We start from the raw sequence: 10,622 nt of genomic DNA, 5'->3' as shown, positions 1-10,622 counted from the left end.
GAGATGAGCTCTGCTGGGGGGGGTGTTCAGGGACCAAGCACCATGCGACTCCAGGGGTAAGAGTGCAGCCTGGCGGTTCTCCCAGCGTTGGCCTCAAGGAGACGGCCCCTCCCCTCGGCCCACTGCGGCTGGGTCTCCTGCCATACTGATCACCTGCTCCGTGACAACCCAATCAAGGACCCCAGTGAGAACACAGCTGGAGTCGAGGCCAAGTTCTGCCTCCACATCCTTCCTCAGTTCCTTCAGTTCTATATGCCTCCTTTTGCTCGCCTGTAAAATGGGATTCCTGGGTTGCTCCCATTGTGGGACTGTGTACCCCCTCCTCTCAGCTACAAAGATCCTAATTCTCTTAAGGCCACAGAGCAGCTCCCAAGTTCTAGTCCACCAGGATCCCCGTTGAACCACAAAGCCATTCCTGGGGAAACACATGGCTGTTGTCTTCTTCAGTGTGTCAGCTTGTCCTTGCAGATTTAATAAAAGCTGGCTCAGTCCTCAGCCACCTATGGAAAGAGCAGGTGGCTGCAGCGCACGTGGCTTCGAGGTGAACAGCACAAAGGGGGATCCAACCTTCACCCAGCACATGGCTCGGAGCAGAGCACAGGTTGCACTTCGCTCGCAGGGTGGGTGACAAGGACATCCTGAGCCCAGCACACTCCAGCCGGTGTCTTGGGGGATCCTTGGGGCTCGTATGTCCCCTGGTCACCTCTGGTTTGGCTAAACTCACCGTCCCTCGCCATCTTAGCATGGTCCCATCCCTGCACTGTCGTCCCTCCACCAGGGTAGTTAGGGACTTTGAGATGGGAGAGGATCCTGGGTTGTCCAGGTGGGTCCAATATCATCCTAAGGGTCCTTATAAGGGAACTGGGGAGGCAGGGGAGCCGGAGGCGTGAAAGGAAGCCTGTCTGACTGTGGAGATGGAGAGGGCCCCTGGACCAAGGAACACAGCAGCCACCAGAAGCTGGCAAAGGCCAGGAAATGGATTCTCCCTGGAGCCTCCGAGAGCCAGGCCTGCCCACACCTGCGTTTCAGCCCCGTGAGACCCATGTCAGACTGTCTGTCCTCCACAACCTTTGTTGTTTTAAACCCCCAAGTCTGTGGTCATTTGGTGCAGCAGCCCAAGGCAGTGGTTCTCAACTGGGGTTATTCTGTCCCCAGAGGCCATCTGGCAGCATCTGGAGACATTCATGGCTATCACGATAGGGATGGGGGGGAGGGGGGAGAGGCAGGGAGGCTGCTCCACATCTACAGTGCCGGGACGGACCCCCAGATTTACCTGGCCCCAAATGCCAGTGATGCCGAGGGGGGACCCTGCCCCGTGGTGGTGAGCACCGGGATGGGGCACCCAGAGGGCGCTGAGGAGGCCAAGGGGACACCTGGCTCACCCTGAGGGTACTAAGGAGTAGGGGAGCTGGCGTCTACACTGTGGGCAGGAGTCAGCAGGAGGAGGGATAGCCTGGTGAGGGGGCCCATGAGTTGTGGGCCGAGGCTGGTGGTGCAAACCAGCTGTGCTTTAGGGACTGAGGGCCACCCAGCATGTCTGGGAGGGACCAAGGGCAGTAAGAGGGCCCCTCTGAGGAATCTGGGCTCCCAGGAAGGGCAGTGAGCAGCCACAGGTTTCCCAGCAGTGCTGTGACATGATCAGACTTGTACTTTGGGAAACATTGGCAGGGATTGGCCTTGGAGGTGGTCTTGGCACTGGCAAAGGTACAAGTGGAGAGGAAATGGGCTCTGACTGGACGAGGTCACAGAGGGGTTGAGTGGTACCCTGGTCGTGGGAGAGCAACTGTGGGGAATGGGGGACCAGCGGCTGACCCCTGGCCCAGCCTCTGGGCAGTGACTGAATCACGGGACTGGAGAGACCAGGGCTTGGGTTCGGTTTCAGGGGAGCCCCCGCCCCCATTCCCCAACACACATACACACACACTCACCGGGCCAAGCTCATGGAGCTGTAAGATGCAGCCTCCTGGATGGAGGTGAGGGTGCAGGCAGCCCCTCGTTGACCTGCAAAGGCTGGTTTCCTTTCCTGTGGGCTTTGCTGGGCCCATACTGGGCCATTAACAATTGTTCAAGAGCATGGTGGGTGGCCTTGGCGGTTCTCCTCCCCATCCATAAGATAGGAGGGGCGCGAGGACACAGACATCCCAGTGGAACACCTGGCACAGCCGGAGTACAAACCCCTCCTGAATGTGAAGGCCCAGGACTGGGTCCACGGGGCCAAGACGAGTGGAAATCCTGTGTCCTTGGGGCGGGTTTTAAGGCTGAACACCCGAGCTCCCGGTGGACAGAGCGGGCTTTGAACCTGGCAGGACAAGTGTGTCCATTTGTAAAATGGGCCCACAGGGCTGCTGGAAGGGCTTGGTGGATGGAAAGTCAGGCTGGGTGTGTCCACGGTGAGCCCCTGAACCCGGGACACACACCTGGCTCCCAAGATGGCCGGCACCAGCGACCTCTCAGGCAGCACGAAGGATGGGGGATGTACCCTGGCCTTGCCCATCCTGCTCTCACCTTTCACCTGCTCACACTCCAGCAAGGCCCAGCAAAGATGAGGGGTGGGGGGCACAGGAAGCCAGGCAACCTCCAGGTGCCACACTGGACATGGGAGACCCACTCTGAAGACCATGGACACAAGTCACTGTGGCTCTCCCTCCCTGTCACCCGGTGGACGAATGCCCCGGCCTCTGTCCTCTGCTTTCCTCACGTGTAGCACCTGAGCATCTGCTGTACCCTACAGGATCAAAAGTCTGGGTGAGCTCTATCCCCTAAACTGAGGGACATACACCCCAGAACTCTTGGGAACAGGATCCTGTGCTGGCTCGGGGCACCGTAACCAGAATGTGCTCCCCGTGCCCAGGGCAGTATCCCGGGACAGCCTCTGGCTCCCACCTACGCCCAGCTCCCACCCGGTCTGTCTGGGGCACAGGTTTCCTTCCAGCAGCACCACAGTAGACCACAGTGGGACACCCTCAGTGGCTGGGAGCGTCTAGACAGCCCACCCTTCCAGAGCTCCAGCCCGATGGGGCGGACACATTCAGGTCACCAGGCAGCTGGCCCAGTGTGGGACAGGGGTGTCAGGGAAGGTTTCCAAGGGGAGCAAAGCACTTCCAGGAGATTAGGTCAGCACGGCAAAGCCCTTGGGGGTTGGGGAGACCCCACTACATGGCAATGACCTCCAGGCCTGTGCTCCCCAGGAAGCCCAGGTTGTGGGGGGAGGGTGGAAAGAGAATAATGACTAGGTAAAAGTGGGCGTGTAACCGGCACAGGAGATGAAGTCTGCCCACTCCACCAAGCGTTCACTCCCAGAATGCCCCACACTGGGTTCAGCCCTCCAAGAACCGAGACCCCCAGCCCGGGCTGGCCTTCAGCACTTTCTCAACCCTTTTCCGAGGCACTGAGCACTGGGGCCCATTGTCTGCTCCCACTCCCCACACCAGGTGAGGGCCCCAGCACGTAGGGATCAAACAGCAAACGTAGGAACCATGGCCTAGGGTCAAGATCAGGCCCCGAGGAGCCTCCCGAGCTGGAAGGCCAGGGCCCCATGCTCTAAGCATCACCTGGGCCACCCCATGCCCCTGGGGCAGGCACACAGGGCAGGGAACACTTCCGAAGTCCTTTATTGGGCGGCAAGGCTAGGAGCTGCCCTCAGAGTGGGGTCCCAGTCTGGAGGCTTGAGGTCCACGGCACCCCTGCCCGTTTCTGACCAGGACAGGCGGGCTCCTCTGACAGGCTACTTGATTCGCTCCTTCACGTATTCCCAGCCCCCCTTGGTGTATTCACAAGCCTTGGATGGGGCCACCGACAGGGCAGACATCACTGTAATGATACCTATGGGGAGGGAGGGAGGACACGCACCTGTGAGGTTCCCCACCTACAGCTAAGGGGTTTAGTACAACCCCCGGGACACCCAACTCAGCCATGCTTGTAGAGGCACCACGTCTAGCTCTGTGAATTCCACACGAAGAAACTGAGGCAGAGGAGGGGCAGGGCCTCACCTTATCTGACACCACCCAAGCCCGCTGTGCTCCCATGTGGCCTCAGCTCTCACAAAGAGGCCCTCTGTGCTGCCACTTCCCTGGAACCCCCACCTTTCCTTTTTAGAGCCTAGAGGCACACACAGCAGTTAAGGGAGCAATGGAAAGGCATGCCGGGGAGCGGGGGGTGGGGGGAGTGCTAGCCTGGGGGACCTGGGGCCACCCCCGAAGCAGAGGGACCAAGGCCTACCTGAATTCCAGGACTCACGGATGTGAAAGTTAAACTTTGGAGGGGCTGGGAGCTGGGAAGAGACAGGGGAGACGGCCTGGTGAAAGGGGAAGGGCCCGGCAGCCCCAGCTTCCCTCAGAGGCAGGGAGGGCAGCACACGCCCCAGTGTGGAGGGCTCCCAGCAGGGCTGGAGGGACCAGGGACAGAAGGCCACCCCAGGATTGACAGCCCCCTCCCGCCAAGCCTCAGCGCGGGGTACCTGGGGTATCTTCAGGCCTGTCTGCTCGCACACGTACTGGCTGAACTGGGACACGGCTGGCGGTACCACCTCCTCGGCCTTCTGAAGGACCGCATGGCTCTTGTCGCTGGGCCCCAGCAGCTGCTGGTCATACACCAGGTAGACCACGCCCCCAGCCACAGTGCCCTTGATGAGAAACCTGCAAACAGGGAAGGGAACAACAGCGGCTCAGGAAACACTGCTGGGCTCCCTCTGAGGCCTAGGCCCACCTGAGGAGGAGTGAGACCCCCAGGGGGCCCCACAGTCCACAGGGTGACACACCTGAAGCCAAGCAGCTAATAGGAGGAGCACAGGGCACCTTGCCAGCCCAGAGGCGCGCCTGCCCCCTACGACGCACCGCACTCCACCTAGTGTGCAAAGCAGGGCTACTCCGCCCCATTGAACTGGTAAACTGAGGCCCGCATAGGGACAGTGGGTCACTCGTGATCCCGCAGAGAGCAGGGAACAATAAAGGCTTAAGTCCTCTGACTTCCTGCCTTCCACCCCGGGAGGGACTCTCCGCGAGCAACCTGCAAGGGTTGTCCAAGTGCCCCTGGTCGCTTCCTGAGTGTCCCACGCCGTCCTGGGCGTGCATTAACCTCCCAATAAATGGCGTGTGGCGCTCCCATTTTACAGAGGAGGCAACTGAGGCTCGGGGAGATCTCGGATAGCGAGACGGGCAGCAACGGCTCGCGCGACCTGGGGAATCCCCTCCCCGCTTGAAGCTGTTTCTCCACTTGGGCCACAGGGCACCTGACACTACCGGAAGCGAAGAGCCGGTCGGGAGCAAACCAGAAAGGGGTGTCCGGAGGAGAGGAATTTCTCGGGGGCTCAGGGCCCGCCCAGCGGCCCCACGCACCTCATCAGCGACCACACTCGGGACACCATAGTCACTCGGTTCCGCGCGCAAGGACACTCGGCTTGCCCGCCGCTTCCGGTCACGGAGCCGCAGAGGCTTCTGGGAAGCGTAGTCGCGTTTGTCAGCCGCAAAGGCCTCTGGAGGTCGGAGTCTCGTTACGACTCCGAGACCACGGAGATTGCGGTCCCACCAGGAAAGAACTCATTGAAGCGTAGTCTTCCGGGCCGGGCCGCCGCAAAGCTGTCTGGGAAATGTAGTTCGGCCTTGGAGGCGTGAGAGGAGAGGGGAGCTGGGTGTCTGGAGTGAGGCCGGAGGGTGACCCAAGAAGATGTCGGAGGCCGGAAGATCCACCCGCTCCCGCGCGAAGAACTCATGCCCGGGCCTAAGAAGAGCGTGCCTAGAAGCTGGTTTTCACGGCAACGCGAGAGCGGGAATTGTTCGAGAGAGGCGGGTCTAAATCATGTCGTCGGATTTGACGGGTGGGTTTTCCGTCCACGGGGCGGAGCCAGGGCTTAGTCTGGGAGCGGGAGAGCCAGCAGGAGGCCGTTGCCCGGCAACGCCCGGGCGCGGAGTCCCAGCGGCCTGGCCCCTCCCGGCGAGGAGGTGGGCTCGGAGTCATGTGACTCAGGTTCTACCAGAGGGGGCGCGGTGGGGGGCCCGATCGGCCAGGGGCGCGAAGGGACACCAGAAGGGTGTACGCGTGGCTCCCAGTCTGAAACCCCAGCCCCGGTGGACAGCGGGAGAAACTGAGGCCCGAGTGGGTGAGTGAACGATTGTGAGTGCGGAATGGGTCCCACGCCCCCTCTGTCCAGCGGGGAAACTGAGGCCCGGCGAAATCAGGCGGCCAGTGGATTCTGCGAGGATCTGGGTCCTCCATTCCATCCCCATCGCAGCCCGGCTGCTTCATGCATACATCCATCCTTCTTCCCACCCACTCACCCATCCATCCAACCCTGCCTCGCCCTATGGGGCTGCTATGGTCAAGGCCAGGGTTGGTAAGAGGGTTGAGCTGAGGGGCTTCACGAGCTCTCCCTGGAAGTGAAGGAAGTGGGAGCGCGTTCCCTGCTGAGGAAATGGCTGGCATGAGTGGGGAAAGGTGAGGAGTTCACTTTTCTGAGAACTGGTTAATTGACAGGAGTAGGGGAAGATGAGAATCGACAGGTGGGCAGAGGCCAGCCCGCTGGGCCTTGTGGGCAGTGAGGAGCCTGGTCTCCATCGGGGGCAGTGGCGAGCCCTTGGGGGGGTTTGGAGCAGGAAGGGGCACTCCAGATTTCTTTTGACAGAGATCCCTTTGGCTGCATGAAGAATAAAGGGTGGGAGGAAGGGAGTATGAAGATGGGGGAGCCGGGGAGGAGGCAGCTATATATTTGTAGTGGAGACAAAGGATATAGGGGTGGATCTAGAGACTGAAGTTATGGGGACGCCCCAATCCCACCACTTCTCAGACCCATGGGTCCTGGAAGGCCCTCTCTCCTCTTTGTCCCACTGATTCCAGAGGTGTGATGGGCCTGTGCCCTTTTCAAGGGAGACCTATGACTCCCCGAACTTTTAATCACCTAACCTGTCTGTCTCTTCTCCCTGGAACGAGTAAATCACTCTCACAGCTGAAGTCACGTCTTAACCCTAATGACTTGTCTCCAACCCAGCCCCGAGTGTCCAGTTCCTTCTGGGTGTCTCTGGACAGAGTGGTCTTTCGGGGCTCCCCCAGCTCTTGCCTTCCACATTCCTCATATCACTCTATGTCACTGTAGTATCTATTGGTACAGTGGTTCAGGTGAGCTGTGTGGTGACCTGGACCAGGTGGTGGCTGTGGAGATGGAGGAGAGGAGCAAGTCCAGGGCCAGGAAGATCTTCTTTGAACAAAGGTGCAGTTGGGGAAAAGGGTGTGGCTGTGGGCCAGGCCTGTGCTGGCCATCCTTTCTCCCGCTGCAGACCCAGGGAGGGCCATGAAGGTCCTGCTCCTCACCGGGCTGGGCGCCCTGTTCTTCGCCTATTATTGGGCTGACAATTTCGACCCAGGTGAGTACCTGGGGTAGGAGAGGTAGGAATCGGACTGGCTGTCCTGTGCACCTTCTAGGCTGACTACCCCTTCTCACTACCAGCTAGCCTCCAGGGATCCCGTGTGCTGTTAACAGGGGCTAGTGCAGGTGTCGGGGAGGAGCTGGCATATCACTATGCCCGCCTGGGCTCCCACCTGGTGCTCACTGCCCACACTGAGGCCTTCCTGCAGAAGGTGAGACACCCCATTTTGAGTTTATTGGTGGGGGTGGGGGTAGAATGGAAAATGGGTACTGGATTTGAATTCCTGCAAAGATCCAGGCTTCCTGTGTGACATTTGGCAAATTGCTTAACCTCTCTGAGCCTTAGTTTCCTCATTTGCAAAACGGAGACAATAAAAGTACCTTCTCATGTGTTATGGTGTTGGATGGATGCAATAAGACAGTGAGTGTAAAGCCAGAAGTGTTCCTCAGTAAATGGGAATATTGGTAGTGTCCAAAGTGTGTGACATAGCCAGGGTTCTGAAACGCAAAAGGGAGGTGGGTGGACATTTCTCAGCAACAGAATGTTCCAAGGAAGTGTACAGCATTTGGAAACAAACCTTCCAGAATTTCAAGAAGGGCCAGAAACCTTGAGATTTATTTGAAATCTCCTGAATTTTAAATGTTGGTAATTGAGCAAATAAAATGTCCCCTATTCTGGCTGGCGAGCTGCCAAGTTTGTGACCCCAGTGGTAAAGCGTTGGGAATGGAATAGGAGGCTTAGTGGGGGAGGGGCCTTCAGGTGGGGGCCCCAGTGTGTCGTGCAGGTGGAGGGGGCCAGCTGGGGTGGAGGGGCCCACGGGCAGCTCTGGCCCCCCCAGGTGGTAGGGAACTGCCGGAAGCTGGGCGCTCCCAAGGTCTTCTACATCGTTGCGGACATGGCCTCCCCTGAGGTGCCCGAGCGCGTGGTGCAGTTTGCGCTGGACAAGCTGGGTGAGGGGCGGGACCTGGAGTCTGGGACCTTGGCCTAGGCCTTAAGGACAAGACCCAACTGGGGTGGGGGTGTGGTAGTAACGCGTATCTGTGGGCGGAGATTTATAAGGTTCTGGGGCGTGGTTAGGGGTGGGGCCTCATTGTATCAAAGGGGCGGAACTCTGGACCGGGCCCCATTCAATTAGCGATGAAGCCTGGAGGATCCAGGGAGTAGGGCGGGGTCTCTTTGATCTTGTGGCGCGCTACCTAGGGCGGAGCTCCTTGGGTCAATACTCTGGGCGGAGCTTTGCTAGTTTAAAGGACCGGCATAGGGAGGGGTCTCATCTAGTCAAGTGGGTGGAGCCTCAAAGACTGGCTCCTGGCTGATGGGCCTCTCTGGGATAGGCGGGCTGGACTACCTCGTGCTGAACCACCTCGGTGCCGCCCCGGCAGGCACTCCAACCCACAGCGCCCAGGCGACACGCTGGCTCGTGCAGGTGCTCCGCCCCCTCTCGGTCCTGCCTCCGCTCTCCCGGGACGACACTATTTCTCCTATTCCCAGGTCCCATTTCTCTAGGTTCCACCTGCTTTCACCTTTGGCCACACCCACGGATCGGCCCTCCAGGCCTCCCTTCCCAGACTCCACCCTCTCCCCTATTCCTCTTCGGGCCCCGCCCCTCTCTGCCCCGTGCTCCACACCTCCTGGTTCTAGGCTCCACCCTCTCTAGGCCTTGGCCCCGCCTCTGGCCTTGAGCTCCAGCTCTTCCATCCGGGACTCCGCCCCGACCCTCGGGCCCGCCTATCCCTAACCAGCCCCGCCCCAGGTTTGTAGGGTCCTCCCCCTGCCTCTTCTGGGCACGGTTTTCCTGGTCCGCTGCGTGACTCTGAGTCGTCGCTTCCAGGTGAACTTCCTGAGTTACGTGCAACTGACATCCTTGGCGCTGCCTAGTCTGACGGACAGCAAGGGCTCCCTGGTGGTGGTGTCCTCACTGCTCGGTGCGTGCCTGGGGGGCAGGGAGTGGGGATGCTACAGGCCTCAATGCGGGCGAGCCTGGATGGTGGAGGAAGGCTTCCTGGAGGAGTGGGAGCGGCGTGTGGCTGCTCAGCAGCTGCCGTCCCGCGCCCCCAGGCCGCGTGCCCACGTCCTTCTCCAGCCCCTATTCGGCGGCCAAATTCGCCCTGGACAGCTTCTTCGGCTCCCTGCGGCGGGAGCTGGACGTGCAGGATGTGAATGTGGCCATCACCATGTGCATCTTGGGACTCCAGGATCGCCCCTCGGCTGCCGAGGGTATCAGGTAAGGCCCGGGGCTCGAGCCGGGGCCTGGGGGCGCCCAGCCTCAGCTGCAGTCCCCACCACTCCCTCCCATCCCCAGGGGTGTCACAAGGGCCAAGGCGGCCCTGGGGCCCAAGGCAGCCCTGGCCGTGATCCGCGGAGGTGCCACGCGTGCCTCTGGTGTCTTCTACCCATGGCGCTTTCATCTGCTTTGCCTGATCCGGGCTTGGCTGCCACGCCCGAGGGCCTGGTTCATCCGCCAGGAGCTCAACATCACTGCTGCCGCCACTGCCTGAGCTCCTGGGGGTGGAGCCCCTTTATCTTCTTAGAGGGGACCCTCCATCCAGCCGTCCTGAAGCTGGGCCATAAACCGAGACACCTCTGAGCGACTGGCCCCGGGCCAAGACAGAAAAGGAAAACCGAGAAAAACTACCAGCACCTGGAAACAATGAAAACTCCAGTGTGAGAGCGGTGACTGTGCGCCAGTACCTTGTCAGGGACTTGAAAGGCATTAACTCAGTCTTCTCGGATGATCGCTGCTTCCATTTCGCAGATGAGAAAACGGGGGCTCAGGCTCAGAGAGGTGATGTGTCTTGCCCCAGGGCCCCGGCCACATCAAACAGGTCGCACCATTGCTGAGCCACCCTTGGAACCTTCTCTGTCTCCCACCTGGAACCACCTTATTTCTTCTTTCTACTCAATCTCCGAGCATCACCCAACCCTTGCCCCAAGCAAGGGAGAGCTGAAAAGCTGTCCACCCAATGGTAGGGGCCAAGGACGGGGAGGAGGGAAAGAACTTGTTATGAGCTAGACTCAGCCTCCCGTCTCATAATAAAACTCCTTCTTCCCTTGAACATCTGTCGTTCAAATTCCTTGATGCTTCCCATTTGCTGGCAGCAGGCACAGAAGAGGGGAATGTATGTACTAGAACTCTTAACCCCATTTCACAAGTGGAGAAGCTGAGGCTGGGAGAGAGGTGGACTCACCCAGAAAGTCGGGCAGAATGAAGGGTACTTATCTTGCACTAAGTGCTTTGTTTGCTGCATTAAGTACATGGTTTGTGCA

At 59.7% G+C, this 10,622-nt stretch overlaps 2 protein-coding genes across 6 annotated transcripts; one reads left to right on the top strand and one right to left on the bottom strand.

Annotated features, from left to right (window-relative positions):
- Positions 1-3,592: 3,592 nt before the first annotated feature.
- Positions 3,593-5,717, bottom strand: MICOS13 (mitochondrial contact site and cristae organizing system subunit 13). The gene is made up of 4 exons (XM_081076253.1): positions 5,334-5,717; positions 4,457-4,634; positions 4,219-4,270; positions 3,593-3,822 (listed from the first exon to the last, which is right to left on the bottom strand). Exons 1-4 carry the CDS (start codon positions 5,360-5,362, stop codon positions 3,725-3,727), a joined length of 357 nt encoding a protein of 118 aa, XP_080932379.1. The 5' UTR covers positions 5,363-5,717; the 3' UTR covers positions 3,593-3,724.
- On the top strand, positions 5,600-10,409 carry HSD11B1L (hydroxysteroid 11-beta dehydrogenase 1 like). 5 transcript variants are annotated; one of them, XM_081076192.1, is made up of 8 exons: positions 5,661-5,812; positions 7,266-7,352; positions 7,436-7,566; positions 8,194-8,305; positions 8,690-8,781; positions 9,187-9,280; positions 9,414-9,579; positions 9,658-10,409. In XM_081076192.1, the coding sequence occupies exons 1-8, from the start codon at positions 5,794-5,796 to the stop codon at positions 9,851-9,853; spliced, it is 897 nt and encodes a 298-aa protein (XP_080932318.1). In that variant the 5' UTR covers positions 5,661-5,793; the 3' UTR covers positions 9,854-10,409. The 5 variants fall into 5 exon arrangements, with proteins under 5 accessions (XP_080932321.1, XP_080932318.1, XP_080932317.1 ...); XM_081076191.1 differs by having other exon boundaries at positions 5,661-6,094; XM_081076193.1 differs by lacking the exon at positions 5,661-5,812 and adding an exon at positions 5,832-6,094 and having other exon boundaries at positions 7,100-7,352.
- Positions 10,410-10,622: the final 213 nt, after the last annotated feature.

This window comes from Rhinolophus hipposideros (assembly GCF_964194185.1).
Source record: "Rhinolophus hipposideros genome assembly, chromosome: 16".
NCBI classification, from domain to species: domain Eukaryota; kingdom Metazoa; phylum Chordata; class Mammalia; order Chiroptera; family Rhinolophidae; genus Rhinolophus; species Rhinolophus hipposideros.
Note: the sequence above shows the minus strand (reverse complement) of the source record. Positions and strands in the feature narration are given on the sequence as shown.

Coding starts and splice junctions, on each gene's coding strand:
- MICOS13 (XM_081076253.1), bottom strand. CDS start 5,362: ATGGTGTCCCGAGTGTGGTCGCTGATGAG. Junction 4,635..5,333: donor CGAGTGTGGTCGCTGATGAG/GTGCGTGGGGCC, acceptor CCCTGTTTGCAG/GTTTCTCATCAAGGGCACTG. Junction 3,823..4,218: donor CCGTGAGTCCTGGAATTCAG/GTAGGCCTTGGT, acceptor CCCTCCCCATAG/GTATCATTACAGTGATGTCT.
- HSD11B1L (XM_081076191.1), top strand. CDS start 5,794: ATGTCGTCGGATTTGACGGGTGGGTTTTCCGTCCACGGGGCGGAGCCA. Junction 7,353..7,435: donor GGCTGACAATTTCGACCCAG/GTGAGTACCTGG, acceptor TCTCACTACCAG/CTAGCCTCCAGGGATCCCGT. Junction 9,580..9,657: donor TCGGCTGCCGAGGGTATCAG/GTAAGGCCCGGG, acceptor TCCCATCCCCAG/GGGTGTCACAAGGGCCAAGG.